Source organism: Oryctolagus cuniculus, chromosome 14 (assembly GCF_051225735.1).
Source record: "Oryctolagus cuniculus isolate XC-2025 breed Fujian yellow rabbit chromosome 14, ASM5122573v1, whole genome shotgun sequence".
Lineage (NCBI taxonomy): Eukaryota > Metazoa > Chordata > Mammalia > Lagomorpha > Leporidae > Oryctolagus > Oryctolagus cuniculus.
Window position 1 is genome coordinate 73,545,979 of NC_142880.1, and position 17,379 is coordinate 73,563,357.

General features: G+C 40.2%; 1 protein-coding gene across 2 annotated transcripts in view; it reads left to right on the forward strand.

Moving 5' to 3' along the window:
* The window catches only part of ITGA1 (integrin subunit alpha 1), a 181,201-nt gene extending 166,454 nt beyond the window's left edge, over window positions 1-14,747 (forward strand). The window contains exons 28-29 of one of the 2 annotated variants that reach the window (XR_016220176.1): window positions 510-626; window positions 7,619-12,237. Coding sequence is in view for 1 of the 2 variants with exons in the window: in XM_008262192.5 (XP_008260414.3) it covers window positions 510-626; window positions 7,619-7,663 (162 nt within the window). In the remaining variant the exon portion in view is untranslated. Of the gene's footprint in view, window positions 1-509; window positions 627-7,618 lie in introns of both variants that reach the window. The other variant, XM_008262192.5, reaches the window with a different exon arrangement.
* The last annotated feature ends 2,632 nt before the right edge of the window (window positions 14,748-17,379 follow it).

Consider the following 17,379-nt stretch of genomic DNA (forward strand, 5'->3'; position numbering starts at 1 on the left):
TTTATCTGTATTCTTGAAACTTACGCATTTGCTTGTATAACAATTATATTTTCAGTTTATAAACAACAAATAAGGTACATTAGAACAAGGAGACCTACTCAAGGTTTTATGTGAGCAACTGTGATATTATATCCTAAACTGATGGTATCATGATAATGTAGTGAAGTCTGTTAATTAATCTTTGAAACATAAAACACTTTGGATCTCCCTGAGTTAAACAGATTCAATCCTACTCTTGAGTGTTTGGATTCACTGACATTTTGCTCTGATGTATATATTTCTGAAGGATAAGGCTATAAATACTTTATTGGTAATGATAAATTTGAAATGATCAGAGATTTAGAAAAGAAGAGGGGCATTTTCAATTGCGAGCTCTGTGTTTTGTCTGTCTGTGGTATAGAGATTGTTTCTACTATTTGTTAGAAAATTATGACCTGCAAAAACTGAATGTCCCACGAGTTCTGGTTGGGTGCTTATTGATGTTGACAATCGTGTTTAATAATTTTCAGCTTGCGATTCAAATCTCCAAAGATGGGCTACCAGGCAGAGTGCCCTTGTGGGTTATCCTGTTGAGTGCTTTTGCTGGATTACTGCTGTTAATGCTGCTCATATTAGCACTGTGGAAGGTAAGCACCAGAAGTTGTCTATTTCAAACATGAAGAGCACATTGATAAAATAAATTATGATTTGCCCAAGCTGTGAAGCATATTATTATACAGCAATGAAATGAATACTGAGTGATGACCAAGAGGAAAAGGAAGTGTTCATTTCCAATGCTGTGCACAGCTTGACCCCATTTTTGTAAAGGGGAAAAAAGTAACCTATCTTGGGGTGAATATATCCAAAATTGAGGGAGGACCTTTCTAAAGATGAATGTTATATGGGGCCAGCTCTGTGGCATAGCAGATAAAACTGCCACCTGCCTGCCAGTATCCCATATGGACACTTGTTTGAGTCTCGGCTGCTCCACTTTCCGATCCAGTTCCCTGCTAATGTGACTAGGAAAGCAGCAGAAGATGGCCCAAGTCCTTGGGCCCCTACACCCACATGGGAGACCTGGAACAAGCTTTAGGCTCCTGGCTTCAGATCAGCCCAGCTCCAGCTGTTGCCACCATTTGGGGGGTGAACCAACAGATGGGAGATATTCTCTCTCTTTCTCTCCCTCTGCCTCTCTGTAATTCTGCTTTCAAATACATGGATAAATCTTTTAAAAAAATGACCATTACAGAGGACAATGACATTTTAAAATTTCAAAATAGCTAGATATTACTTTTATAAGAAAAGAAAACTAAATACTTTTTTATAAAAAGATGGATTTTCTTTATTTGAAAAGCAAAGTTACAGAGAGAAACAGATCTTCCATCTACTGGTTTACTTCCCAAATGGCTTCAAGAGTCGGGGCTGGGCCAGGCCAAAGGTAGGAACCTGGAACAACATCCACGTCTCCCACATGGGTGCAGGGGTCCAAGTACTTGAACCATCTTCTGCTGCCTTCTCAGGCACATTAGCAGAAGTGGAATAGCAAGGACATAAACCAGTACTCATATAGGAGGTCACCGTTGTAGGCAGCAGCTTAACTCACTGCACCATGTCAGCCTCATAAAAACTTTTTATAGTAAAAAAGAATTACTATGTGTCAGTTTAAAAAATATAAGCCGTACACTCATGGTTAAGATAAATCTTGTCCTAATCCCATCTAAGTGCATCTTAGAAATCAAATACCTCTTTTACATATGAACAGACATACCACCTTTTATTCAATAGTTGTGCACTGATAGAGAGATGAGGGATTTACTAATTAGTTGATATAAGGGAAATCTTAAAGTTTCAGACTCCTATTTCAAATACTTTTATAAAATTATGAAATTTTCTACTTTCTGTTGAATACGTCTGAATATTTACATGGATGCTTTGCTTAGGTCTAGATATGCCATATTATTTTCCAATAAATTGAGAGGATAGCTTTTAGTATACATTCAACAGAGCATAAAATCTCATTAAAGGGCCGGCACCGCGGCTCGCTAGGCTAATCCTCCCCCTTGCGGGAGGTTCTAGACCTTTCTCTCTGTCTCTCTCTCTCACTGTCCACTCTGCCTATCAAAAAAAAAACTCATTAAAAAGTATAATTTAATTTTTCCAATTAAAAATCAAATTGGCATTTATTCTCACTGTGTCTTATGTGGTGTTAAGTTGAACCAACTGTGTCAGAAACATCTTGTTCCAGCATATTTATTTTTCTAATACCTTGGCAACACATGATTTAGTCAAATAGTTTAAACACCAAGTTTCTGTTCTTCTGAATTACCAACTGTTCCTATTCTTTTTTTCTGTGATGACTAACTTCCTCTTTCAGATGGTTACTCTTAGAGAAGATGAACAAAGCCATGTTAAACTCGTAGTTCCATGGCACGTAATTCAGTAAAATTCTTGACATTTTTGCAGCAAAGTCACCCTGACAGACCGAATTCTCCACATCCAATGTCTAGCAGTTCCTTCTGTATGTTACAGTGCTAGCGCTGCAGTACCCGAATTTGCCACACTGTGGTGCTCAAGGTCTGGCTCGGCAGGGCCAATGTTGTGCTTGAAATTTAAGATGTGCGCCTCTAAGCAGAGGGAGTTACTTGAAGCTTCATTCAGTGTGGTGTTTTATTCCTACCGTCGTATCGGACCCTCGCACTTGCCCATATAGTTTAAGGACACGACTGACAGAAGAGGAAAACCAGGACTGATATCTGCAGATGTTCCCTGGCCTCGGCTGTGTTTAAGACTAACAAACAGCAAGTTTCAGCCACCTTGATTTTTCGGGGGAGGTCACTAGTCTCAAAGATCACAAATGTAAAAATAAACACATTTGTCCATCATCCAGTTAGTGTTGTGGTGATACATAGTGCTGATGGCTCCCTACATCTCCTTAGGACCACAAAGAAGGTCACTTAGCAAACCCTGGACTGTTTTGACCTGAAGGTTTAGTAAATTCAGCCACTCCCGTGGGAAGCCCAGATCGGTAGTCCCAAGGCAGGGGGGAAGAGAACTTGCTCTCACTGAGTGTTTCCCCTACGCCAGGAACTGTTCTCAGTGTTTCTGTCTTCAGCATTCCCCCCTTAATACATCAACCCCGTGAGGTAGACACCATTATGAACCTCATTTCATAAATGAGGAAAATAAGGCACAAAAAATTTTGTGTAGTTTTCTTTTTTTTTTTATTGACAGGCAGAGTGGACAGTGGGAGAGAGACAGAGAGAAAGGTCTTCCTTTTGCCGTTGGTTCACCCTCCAATGGCCGCCGCGGCCTGCACGCTGCGGCCCGCGCACCGCGCTGATCCGATGGCAGGAGACAGGTGCTTCTCCTGGTCTTCCATGGGGTGCAGGGCCCAAGCACCTGCGCCATCCTCCACTGCACTCCCGGGCCACAGCAGAGAGCTGGCCTGGAAGAGGGGCAACCGGGACAGAATCCGGCGCCCCGACTGGGACTAGTACCCGGTGTGCCGGCGCCGCAAGGCGGAGGATTAGCCTAGTGAGCCGCGGCGCTGGGCAATTAAGTGTAGTTTTCAAGACCCATAGTTAGTAAGGTTCTGATTAACAATATAGACCTCTGCCACTCTGCTGTCCTCGTGGCAATCTTTCAACCACGTATTTGAGCCTCATCTTATACCTGAGAACATTAAAGCAGAGAGGTTAATTCTCCCGTGATCACCAGCAAGAATGACTGGTTTCAAGCAATGGTCCATGTGGAAAGCCTACTGCTCTCCAGTAAATCTACCTGCTGCAGGTTCTAGAGCTCAAGAAATCAGGTCTTGTTCAAGAGGGCTGTGAACTCTCCAAAACTTCCAAAACTATTCAGTTCTGGAATGAGGGCCCGGGTGGGTCAGGCTCTCAGGAGCTTCAATGCACTAAGCAGCTTAGTTCCTCCTCTCCCCATGCAGTAAAGCTTTGCAGGGACCTCCCTGAAGCGTGGTTCGGTCTGCGTGCAGTAGGCTCAGAAGAGCTGCTCTCCTCAGCAGGCAACTTATAGGAACACGACCTAGAGCAGACACTTCCTCCTTCTCAGATCCTTCCAGTCTGGAAGTTCCCTGGGACTCCGTACTGAGACCCTCTGTAAGGAACAGACCAAAGGTTCCTATTAGATCAGATATTCACTTTCAAAAGACAAAGTGCTTGTATATTTATCTTCACTGTACACATGACAGAAATTAAAGCTGGACAAAAATCTTAGCGGTTTCTTAATATACTTCCTGATTGATTGCAGGAGAATTCTAGAGGACAAAGATTTAAGTAAATTGCTAAATGTGACCTGAAATAGGGACCACATGCTGAGGGAGACACGCAGTCAGGCCAGTGTAACCACCTGGGCGAATGACACAGTACGCGGAGGAACCATGAGAAGGTGGACTGTGCCTCTCCAAACTTGATGTCATGCTGATGCCTGAAGTTCCACCGCTGATGGTTTTTCTGTTCATACTTCAGGTTTAGCTTTGTTCCCCATCCAATGTGCACATCCTTCCTGGAGATGGGATGGTGGTGGATGCAGAACTGCTCACCGCATTTTTAGCCTTTTATATATCAGTATGATGTATTTTATACATTAGTATGAATTTTATACATCAGTATGAATTTATTCAGGCCACATTTATTCAGTCCAAACTGCATTCATTAAGCATTTACTTTTTCCAGAGATAGTTTAGTTAGACCTTTTGCCATAAGAGTTTGTTTCTTTTTTTAACTATTACTTATGTTATTTATTTGAGAGATGGCAGAGGGCTGGGAAGAGTGAGAACAAGAGCAAGAGTGAGTTCCCATCTGCTGGTTCACTCCCCAAATGCTTGCAACAGCCACGGCTGGGCCAGGCCAAAGTCAATCAGGAACTCAGACCAGCTCTCCCATGTGGGTGACAGGAACCCAGCTATTTGAACCATCACCTGCTATCTCCCAGGGGGCATAAGAGCAGGAAACTGGAAGCAAGAGTGGACCCAGGACTTAAACCCATGTGTTATGATGTAGGACGCAGGTAACTCAATCCGCATCTTAACCCCTAGAGGAATACAAAAATGATCATTAGACAAATACAAGATAAACACAAGGAAAGGGACTGCTATAAGGAAAGTGTAGGTGCTGAGAACAAATTTTCCCTGTTTCAACTAGGACTGGCCCAGTCTGAAGCTATAAACTATATTGTCCTAATCTCCATTCCAATCATCCAGCTGCCATTAAAAACCCAATATGAACAAAATTGGCCCAGTAAGTTTAGAAAACAGAAGTTAAGTTTTAAAATAGAACATTTAATGTGTAGAAGCAGAGGAAGTTTGAACAGAAGCAAAAAGACGCGAGAGAGAGAAAGGAGAGGTTGAAAGCTAGGAAGAGCAGATAGAGAAGAGAGCCTTAAGATATGCTACCTGCTCTTGTAAAGCCACGACTGATTTACTCTCACTGGGGACGTGCAGGCTCACTTTAAAGGAACATATGGTTTGTGCATCCAAAACTATTATAGTTGGCTCGAAGAAAAGGGCCTGAGACAAGTAGGAGAACTGGCAGATTCAGTTATTTTCACATTCACTTCTGTTGTGTCCTTTTCCTCATCTACCAGTCACAGACTAGATTCTGCCCTGGTGGAAGACGAAAGCCCTGAGTAAAACTTCGCTAAGCCTAAAAGTGCTCACTGTCTCGCTCTATCCCATTAAGGCCCTCAATTTTCCAATAATTATGTGTTAAACATAATACTTCCTTTGCATAATTTATCATAACTTCATTATTAAAATATTGCCTTTACTAGATCTGTTATAGCCCAGTCTCAATTTAAAACATACAGAGAGAGAGACAAATACAAAAATCTGAAAAACCACTTCTCAATGATCTCTAATTTACTTTCTTAAAAAAAAGACATTTTGGGGCCTGCGCTGTGTCACAGTGGGTTAAAGGCCCAGCCTGTGATGCCAGCATCCCATATGGGCACTGGTTCGAGTCCTGGCTATTCCACTTCCAATCCAGCTCCCTAATAATGTGCCTAAGAAGGCAGCAGAGGATGGCCCAAGTCCTTGGGCCCTCACACTCATGTGGGAGACATGGAAGAATCTCCTGGCTCTTGGCTTTAGATTGGCTTAACTCCAGCCATTTCTGCCATTTGGGGAGTGAACCAGCAGGTGGAAGACTTCTCTGTCTCTACCTCTCTCTGTAACTTTTAAATAAATAAAATAAATGGTTTTTAAAAATAAGCATTTTAGGGGCTGGCACTGTGGCTCACTTGGTTAATCCTCCACCTGTGGCACCAGCATCCCGTATGGGCGCCAGTTCTAGTCCCAGTTGCTCCTCTTCCAGTCCAGCTCTCTGCTGCACTCTAGGAAGGCAGTGGAGGGTGGCCCAAGTGCTTGGGTGCCTGCACCCGCGTGGGAGACCAGGAAGAATCACCTGGCTCCTGGCTTCTGATCGGGGCAGCACCGGCCGTAGCGGCCATTTGGGGAGTGAACCAATGGAAGGACGATCTTTCTCTCTGTCTCTCTCTCACTGTCTATAACTCTACTTGACAAATAAATATTTAAAAAAAAAAAAAAGCATTAGGTTAGATCATTGCAAAGGTTCCTTCTAGTCTATACTTTTTTTTTGTTCTTTATAATAGAAGATAAATAGAGCACAATAAACTTTTTATTAGGCCCCAGGTGACAAAGCATAATGAAATATGACTCATTCACTACCACATGAAATTTTAGAGCTGATTACCTGTCTTCGTGTCCAAATGACACAGGGTGTGTTCCAAAGTTCTTCAGGGCCCAGCATTGTGGCATAGCAGATTAAACCACTGACATCTCATATGGGTATCTGTTGGAGTCCCAGCTGCTCCACTTCCAACCCAGCTCCCTACTATTGCATGTGGGAAAGCAGTAGAAAAATGGCCCAAGCCCCTGCCCCTTCCCATGGGAGACTTGGAAGAAGCTCCTGGCTCTTGGCTTCAGCCTGGCCCAGTACCAGATGATGTGGTCATTTGGGAAGTGGGCCAGGGGATGGAACCTCTCTCTCTCTCTCTCTCTCTCTCTCCCTCCCTCTCTCTCTCTCTCTGTAACTCTGCCTTTGAAAAAAAAACCAAATAAATAAATCTTAAAAAAAGGGGGCACCTTCTTCATAAGCAGGTGTTCTGACACATTTGAAGCTATTCCAGACAACTCAGAAATCTTCCCAACATCCTGGCCAAGGATGTACCTGCCACAGTCCCTATCAGCTCCAATAACCATCAGCTATTTGGAAGAATCTCTCTGCCACATCAATGGGGAAAAAAAAAAAAAAAAAAAAAAAAAAAAAAAAAAATGATGCTGGCAAAGAAGAGATAGTGCCAGCTAACTGCAGTTTGTATGTCTCTCAAAATATTTTTGCAGACCCTCTAAATGTTCTTTGTTCACAAGAGGGCTTTCTATATCTAACTAATGAAAAGGTGAAAAATGGAATAGAAACTTGAACGTCATTTTCTTGACATCCCACATTAATAGGTTAATGAAGAAGATAGTTCTCAACCATATTAATTAGTTTGATGCCTAGAATTGCCAGTAGATTTAAATTAAATTTTTGTCCAAAGAAGGAAGCATTTTTTACCTAAATCAAAATAATTCACTGTATTATGTTTTATACTTTCTCAACAGATTGGATTCTTCAAAAGACCACTAAAGAAGAAAATGGAGAAATGAAACATTATACAAGAGAAAAAAATAGCAATTATTCAATGATCTATCCTCAGGTTTGCCTTAAATATGTGACAAGAAATTTATAAACATAATTAAAAACATGGTCACATAATTCTATATAATCCATCAGGGACTTATCACTTGGAAAATGACAGATCAAGCTGATCCAAAAAGATATCCAAAGATATGTTTTATAAACTGATGAAAAATATTTTAAATAATTATTCATTTTTACTGAGTATTTAAACAGTGTTACAAAGTGTTTTAAAGAAGAATAACTTATGCATCTAAAATATTTAAGGAATAGATAAGAATTTTTAAGATCGTTGAAACATCTACTTTCAAAATAATATAAATTAAGCTTTTCCCTTGATTTCTGATGGATATGCATGTCCAGCATGAAAGCATTTGTAATGCTAAGCAAGGAATTATCTAAAAGATGTCACTTCTTCCAGTTCTAATGAGAAAAGTTCCCCCTAGTAGAGTCTGTCTACCACATGGACTAAAAATAGAATTAAATCACAAAGAATACATTCAACATCTTCGTGTTGGATTCTGTACTTGGAAAAAAATTTTTCCAATGTGATCAGAAAGTAATGCAATCGATCTGAAATTCTACCCAGGATAGAAACTCAAGACAGACGCCTTATTTAAAAACAAGTATACTGAATGGATTAAGTTTTTATAAAATATGTTTATTTTGATGTTGAACTCTAAATGCAAAACTCTTTTATACTGAAAAAGAAAAACCACTTTAAAGCAGTTTTGTGTGGCACAGTTTCGTGATTTATCATGAAAAGCCACATTGTGTGGGGGATATGCTGAAATGATAGCTGAATGGAATGTGGCGGCAGAGACAATTGCTACTGAATGCTGAAGTCATCTTTGCTGAGCAGATTTTGCATGGTAGAGGTTTCATGATGTAAATCAAAATAGGAGTCTTCTCAACTCCTTGGTACAGGTTCGTTTAAACCCCCAAGCTGTGAGATTATGCTTATTTTTTTCATTTTTAAAGATATATTTAATTTTCCAAACACATTTCTTGTTTTTATTAAAAGGCATATTCCATTCCAGTATTGCATTTTCCCAAGAAGTCACTGCTTCTTTGAGTGTAGCAGAGCAATATTTATACAGAAGCCCAGAAATGTGCCGAAAACAACTTCAGGTTTGAAAGATCCCACCAAGAGAACAGTATCTCACCTCTGCGTGTGCTTCTTTGTTCTTGAAGTAATCCTTGAGGTTGATTAGATTCTACTGTAACATAAGCTCCCGGTTGCGCCATTTCTTAGGAAAGTAACTGAATGAATGTAGAGTAGCTAGCTGCACTGGTGAACTACTGCTGTAAAATTTGCTGATACTTCTGCAACAACTCCCATTTCTCCGTTTGATTTACCATTCTAGTACCCGAACCTGTAGTTATCCACAAAGTCCCAGGATCTGCTTTTCTCAAAAAGCAGCCAACTAACACTGAAATCAGTGCCGTTGATTTAACTTTTTAAGGCTATTTTCCAAGGAATTCTCTGATGTCTCAGAGTCAGCTACCTCTTGGCTCTGCACACCTACATCTAGAATCCAGAAGGCCAAGTGGATGTGCCTGGGGGATGCCAAGTTATCCGTAGCTAGAAGAAGCGTTCATCTTTTTAGAGATCTGGTATCCTCCTGCTGCCTGTCCTTGTTCACAAATAGCTGCTTTTGGAATTTGCTTCACTCTTGCCATCCATCCGCAGATTCAGAAATCGTTCTTCCCGCCTCGTGTCTTTGTTTTTCTTTTTTTTTTTTTTTTTTTTTTTTTTTTTTTTTTGACAGGCAGAGTGGACAGTGAGAGAGAGAGAGACAGAGAGAGAAAGGTCTTCCTTTTGCCGTTGGTTCACCCTCCAATGGCCGCCGCTGCAGCCGGCGCACCGCGCTGATCCTGGCAGGAGCCAGGAGCCAGGTGCTTTTCCTGGTCTCCCATGGGGTGCAGGGCCCAAGCACCTGGGCCATCCTCCACTGCACTCCCTGGCCATAGCAGAGAGCTGGCCTGGAAGAGGGGCAACCGGGACAGAATCCGGCGCCCCAACCGGGACTAGAACCCGGTGTGCCGGCGCCGCAAGGTGGAGGATTAGCCTATTGAGCCACGGCGCCGGCTATGTCTTTGTTTTTCAACAAAACTCAGGGTCTGTCTGATTCAGAGTCGGCGCGTTGTACAACCCTGCTGCACAGACTGCCCAGCAGCCCTCTCCCTTCTCAGCACATTCTTAGAAGTAAATCGAACAGATAAATTTAAATTCATACTTGGCATCTGTGACTGCCACACAAAGCAGTCACTGAACCATGAGTGTGAAGATTCAAACTAAATACTTTGTTAAGCCAAAGAGGAAAAATAGAAATTAGGGCATGTTGACCTTTTTAGAAAAGAGAGGAGTCGCTATCTGGCTGGACCAAATAGCTATTTATAAACCTGGCACCATTTTTAACATAGGTCATTCCTGGTTACCAAGTAGAATATTTAATGAACAAGAGACCCCGTTTTCATGTTTATGATTTGTAGGGATTTATGGGTCTGTATGTATGTTCATATATGCACACACAATAACACCAAATAACAGAGTTTACAAAAACTAAACAAACACAAACTACATCAGGAAAAAATGTTGATTCATCTACTTTTCATATAGTTTTCATTTTAATTGATGTTTAGGTTTAGCTTACAGTTCTTCAACTACCTAAAAACCATAACTCCAGTTTTGGTTAAAAAACATGTCAACAGATGTCCCAGATTAGCTTCTGCACAAATGTTATAAAACATATACAATGATTAAGAGATATGTTAGACACTTGTTTTATTTTTAAATGATTAATAAGGAAAGTGGATGATATTTAAGACTATTATGAGCTTGTTGCTAAATTAAATTATCAAACTATTTCTTGTTCTTTAGTATTTAAAAAATTGATTATTGCTTGCATTGTGAAATGAACAATGTATTCAGTCCCTTTCCTGGCCAAACATACATTCGTATATTGGCAAATTATTTAATGACCTGCTCTCTGGGGGAAATAATCTCTAGTGTGTATTATTTATCAATTTCCATGGTTAAAATAGTATCTCTGTAGCCATTCTCAAGTTACCAGCATGACCCTAACCAGCTTGCAGAACTCCTAGAAATGTATTGGTTAGCTCTTAGAAACAATATGAACTGGCTTCAGCCATTACTGAAATAAGTCACATGCTGGGGATGGATGGATAGATAGATAGATAGATAGATAGTCTATATACATACACAGAAACACAGAGCATTATAATATTCCAAATTATGTGGAAATGCTAATTATTCAAGCCAGGTAGGCATGACGCTGTATAATTCCCCATTCTTCAGTTTCAATTCTAAAATTATAACCGTCCTTTAATACTAATAAAATGAGAAGAACTTGCATAAGAAGAAACGAGTTGAAAACAAGAAAATACAAGAGGTGACCCACAGTGGAAATCAGACCTACTCAGGAACCACAAAGAAGCTGTTTCACTTTCTCAAAGCCCCACAGGCAGCACAGTGAAAGGTCGTCCTTTGTAAATAGCTTTAACTTCTGTGATCCAATTTAAAATGCAGTGATCCACTTTGTAAAACTTTTTTCTTCTGAGCACTAGATTCGTGGGCAGTTAAGTCTCAGAACATTTTCTCTGTATTAACTGTGTTTGAAAGGAGTCTTACGGAAAGAGATACTTTTACAAATTTTGGCACTTAAGCAGCCATTTTATTTATAAATGTATATATATGCTCACATGATATAAATGTTCTTTCCACTTTCTATAAAACTGTAGGCTTAATTGGAAAACAGCAATATTTGCACCAAAAGGAAAAAAATTTTAAAGAACAGTTGCATTGAGATGGAGCAGAGGTGGCTGGTAGTAGAGGCTGTGAGACACTCTGCCCGTTTTCTCTCTAGGGCCACAGTGTGCACACTGTGAACAGTGACCCCAACGGCTCCCCTGGAATGTGCTTTCCCCGGGGTGATGTCTTTGTCAAGCATCTTGTAATCTGCTCTGTGAACTGTCTGTCTCGCTTTTCAGAACACTGAGAAAACTGGGCAAGCCTCGGGCCCACACACCCTGTCTCCCATGCCATCGGAAGTCACAGTATTGCCCAAATAAAGTGGCTTCCAGCAAATCAATTGTGAAAAAGTCTCTGATGCACTCTTCATTTATTTACAACACTTCCCAAACTCCCCGCAAGTAGTCTTCTCCCCAAGACAGCTTTTCAAGAATCCTAATGGGAAAAAAAAAAAAATCTGTTGATAAAATGCAGGCTCTGTTTGCTACAAATACCAGCTTCAGTGAGTTGATCATGTATACAGGATGCATTCCTTGGTTCCCCAGTGGCTCTCTATAAGGTTGGCATGGCATAATGGAGCAGGGACAAAGTAAAACAGACCTTCGAGATGCAGCATCTTTAAGACCTTCACAGGCTGTGTAAACACTCCCAGTGACGGTGCCAGTGGGGAGGCTGGAGGGATTTGGCCCTTTGATGATTTTCCCCAAGTACTTCATAGCCCCCACCTTTACCCATGGAAATAATCTTTAAAAAAAAAAAATGAAAAGAGAGGCTTTCAGGAAAACTAAAATGTATAATTGAATTATAAGCTGTAAGTAGACTTCGAAGTGCAAACACGGCTTCAGGGTGAGTCCTCTGGGCATCTCCTGTCAATCAAACTGCCATCCCTAAACCCCTCCTGTACAAAAATTCTGAAGCTGCCATGGAATAGAAACTCAACAGTGAAAAGAAACTCAGAACACATAAGACTAAATGCTGCCATTTTCCAAATGGTCCAATGTTACTATGTAGACAGTCACATTGATTTGGTAAGCAAATTAGTATTTTTGAATCTTACATTAAAATTTAACCTTGAATTTGGAAATTCAAAGTTACAGCCTTTAATCATCAACCTTGAGCCAAGTGTAAAATGTTATATGCAGGATGTCAAACCCCAGCCCTGTTAATCCCTACAACATCTAGCACCCAGGAAGTCAGGTTACTAACTGTTGGGACTGAATCCTTGTGCTGCTATAAAGAGCCTGAACTGAACCCCTAATCCACCACTGTTTTCATGCTCCAAGGTCACCCCTCACATCAGATACACAGGAGCTGACGTTTTAACAGTACTAAGAAATATCAAGGATGAGGCCTCCCTTCTAACTCTGGACTCCTTGCTTTGAGATCAGTTCTTTTAGTTTGTAATCCCCATATTTCACATATGGCAAAAGCTTTACCCAGTAGCTAATGAATTTAGAACTGTACACAAAGCTTCTTTCATTTTTCCACTGCCACTGGCTGGACAATCTCAATACTGTTAGGACTGGGCAGCACGAGCCAGTCAATTCGCAAGACCTATCTGCCCTCCACTCTCTAGTTGGTTTCTTCTCTCCTCAATTGCACAGCAAAATGTCTGCTTTTTTGCATTTTATTTATTTGAGAAGCAGAGAGTTAGATCGACAGTCAGAATGTCCATCTGCTGGTTCATTCTAACTCCCAAGGTCTACATTAGTAGGAAGCTGGAGTGAGAAACCAGAGCTGGAAATCAGAACCAGGCACTCTGATTGATATGCAGCACGGATTTCAGTTGCCAGGGTAAATGCCCATTCTGGGTGTTTTGTTTTGGTTTGGGGCCTCCTCAGCTATCTATGATTGAGTCTCTTGAAGGCCCTTGGATGGTAGATGTTATCTTTATAGGTGAGCGGAGACTCAGAAATCTTTTAATCTTATATGTCATCATAGGAATCAGGATAATAAACTAGGGACCAGTGACACTCTAAAAATAGGATTTTATTTGGTTTTAATGCAATTCAAATCACATTCTTATTTAAGAAAAAAAAAAACACTAGTGTGGAATTTTAAGTGCTTTTCTGCCATGTTCCTAAACTCAGTGTTTAATCTTTTGTTTCAATTTCATCTGTGCATAGAAAAGGACATTTCCCAAATGACAATAGAAACAAAGCCAGTTGTGCTGTTGAGTAATCCCCTATCGACATTCGCTGAGAGAGTACATGGGAAAAACTGAAGGAGTAGCCAAGCAAAGGGGACACACCACCAGTGCCAGGTGACAATCTTTATGTCATGCCCCTGAAGCATCTTCTACAGAAAAAATGCAGGGGATGGGGGTGGGAGGTAATGAAACTATCTTTTATATCTACATCATTACACCACAAAATACTGTCAGCTGTCTCTCCTATAAGACAAGCACATGTACTTTGCACCAGGAAATTGTTAATTAAGTAAGAGCAAAAGTATATTCTTACATGCGGGTTAACCAGAGCTGATTTCCCTGAGCTTAACACACTATATGCTTAACTCAGTCACGTGAAGCAGCAACATCTCAGACCTTCTTTGTTCTGGAAACTTTGGACACGGAAGATCCAGATATTTAGTGTTTTATTTCTGAAACACCTCTTGGCCTTGCTCAGGATGCACAAGACACTCTGGGTTCTCTATTAGTGAACATTAGCCTGTAAAGAGAATAGTATGTTACTACTGTGAGGCTGTAAAATTATTCATTGACAGTGTAAAGAACTGTACCCATTTTTTTTTAAAAAAAAAAGAAAAATATTGCATATAATAACTACTACACTGAAACAGCTATCATAGTTATTCCAATAAAATTTTCTGCGTGGACTAACATGAAGTATAATGCATTGCTCATTTTTATTTACCTCAAAATGGACTCATCAAAATGAATAACTTAAGGGTATATGCATTTCTAATAAGTCTTTTACTATTGGATGAGCTCTTTAAAAGAAAATGTTTGATTGCATTCAAGAACAAAGAAGCATGACCTTTGTTGACTCTGGTAATTTATCATGTGCCTAATTTAAATCCAGTTTTTAAGTGAAATCAGTTATCAGGTAAAAGTCAGTTAAGCTGATATAATTAGAAATAGCTGAGAGTGCAAAAAAGCATTTTGAATGTCCTAATGTGTGGCATATCCTGTATGCTGATTTGAGGTCAGAGACTTGGTATTTTTGTATAATTCTATCTTATCTTGTGCTTCAGCTGTGTATTTTACGTCAAGGCAAATGAACTTCCTGTCTTATATGTTAAATAAAAAAATGACTCAAGAACGTGACTGCTGTGATTTCAAATATCCACATTTTATCTCAAATTAATATGACTTCTTCCAAAGCTCTATTTTTTTTAGCTCCTTAGCTGGTTTTCACTTTAATGCTCTAAAAGGAGAAAAACAAAAAAAGCAAAGTAAGTCTGTCTGTGGTGTTTCCTGTACAAGATATAGCAATGTGATTAGTCTTGTGCAAACTTGAGACAAAAACCACAGAATCTATACGACTATATACATTCTCCTAATGATATGCTTTAATAATAAATCATTTATTAGATAATAATAAGTTGGGTTATCTAGTGTGAGATACAAAAAAAAAGGTGCCACTAAATTTAAAAAAAATTTTTGCTATGTTCACTCTAGCTTAAAGAAATAAAATTAATACGTTAGGGCTAGAAGAGAATACATGAAGTTTTAGTAGTAATAACACTCATTTACCTTGTAAAACATTTCATCCTTTACAGAAGAGAAAGGCTGAGGATGAGGAGGCTCTTTGTAAGGTCTTCTACCTGATTTCCAGCAGAGCTTCTTCCAGTCTTGTCTTTTCTCTCTTACTGTGAAATAAGCGGTTTGCCTTTCCCTTCAGCCTTCTCCGGGAAGAGGATATGGTGGTGGTATTGAGAGAATGAGGGGCAGGCAGTGTGGCTCAGCAGATTGTGCTGCTACGTGGGATGCCTGCATCCCATACTGGAGTGCTAATTTGAGTTCTGGCTACTCCACTTCTAATCCCACTTCCTGATAATGTACACAAGGGAGCAGCAAATGATAGGTCAAATGCTTGGGCCCCCTGTAGTCCACATGGGAGACTCAGATGGAATTTCAGGCTCCTGACCTCCACCTGGCCTATCCCTTACTGTTGCAGGTTTTTGGGAAGTAAACCAGTAGATGGAAAAGTGTTCTCTCTCGCTCTTGCTCTTGTTCTCACTCTGCCTGACAAGTAGAGGAAGATACATAAATAAACATCTACTGAAAGATTTATTTAGTTATTTGAGAGACAAAGTTACAGAGAGGGAGAGACAGAGAGAGATCTTCTATCCATTGGTTCACTTCCCAAATGACCACAACAGCTGGAGCTGGGCCAGGCTGAAGCCAGGAGCCAAGAGTATTTTCCAGGTCTCCCACATGAGTGCAGGGGCCCAAGGACTTGGGCCATCTTCCACTGCTTTCCCAGGCCATTAGCAGGGAGCTAGATCTGAAGTGGAGTAGCCAGGACTCAAACTGGCGCCCATATGGGATGCCAGTCCTGCAGGCAGAAGCTTAACCTCCTACACCACAGTGCCAGCCCCCATAAATAAATAAAGAAAAAGAATCTGAGTATACTATTCACTAGAAAAGAAATGACATACTTAAGGATTTATTTTTAAGACAAGAGCATAGGCACAGAATTTGCTTCCTTATTCTCCAAGATGACTTTATGTACTTTGATTATAAAATTAATGTGATAGTCATAGGCAAATGTCAGGAGGAATATTCACCCAACAGGAGGTATTCATTAGTTAAGAAGACTGGAGGTGATTTCTCTTCTCTTATTTGTATTATTTGAATGAATACCACTTTTTAAATGGGGGAAAAAGCCACTTAAAAGGGAGATAACATGCACATGGAGAAAATTTGAGAAAATGCTAAAAAGGTAATTTTGGAAGTCATCATAACAGCACCAAAAATTGCATGCTTGAAATCACAAAGAATATGGGACTCTCTGCTTTTCTTAATGAAGTAATATATTTCTTAGTTTTTCTTTAGTAGCCAAAGGCTGATAGTCACCAAGTACTTTCCATTGTTCTGAATTGGACAGTAAGGAAGAACATTACTCACTCCCACTCATTGTCCCTCTTCATGCCAATAACCACTATGTATACATACCATACTGGAATCCTCCATCTCCACATGTCTAATAACTATTTCTTCACCCACTTCTTCAACCACATAGTAGAGAGAGAAATATGGGAAAGATAATCTCACTAAGAGTAACAGCAAATGTGGCCCTGATTATCCTGCAAAACCAATTGGAATGTTTTATTAATAATCCAAAGGAGTGAATTTTTGCCAGGAAAAAAACACTTGGCAACATTACATTGCCAGCATTAACAGAATGAGAACAGTGAAAGAGGAACAGAGGAACAAATGAAATAGTAGATATATAGAGAACAAATAACAATATGACAAATGTAGCTCTGTCTCCATCAATAATTATATTTAAAAGTGAAAAACACTTTTTTGATGGAAAAATATGAAAAGCATATATCATGCAAACAGTAACCATAAGAGAACTGGAGTGGCTGCATCAATGTCAAACAAAATCAACCTTAAGATGAGTACAATTCCAAGCTTGGGAAGATTCTGATCTTTTTGAGGAGACAGAGGCCCCTGGACTTCCACCAACCATATAGAAATTCTACAATTTCTCTAAGGTCAACGTTGATGTCCTCAAGCTTCTCAAGGTTTTATTAGCAATGAAATGAAACTTGAACTAAGGCCTAATCTGTGGAGTCACCTCACTGAACCTACAGTTCAACATTGATGTGGAGGAGAATCCCTAACCTGCACAGCTTCTACTTGCAATGGTCCAGGTCCTACCCTAATGGCAAGACTCAAAGGGCAACCACCATAGGCCACAGACACCCAGGCTGTGA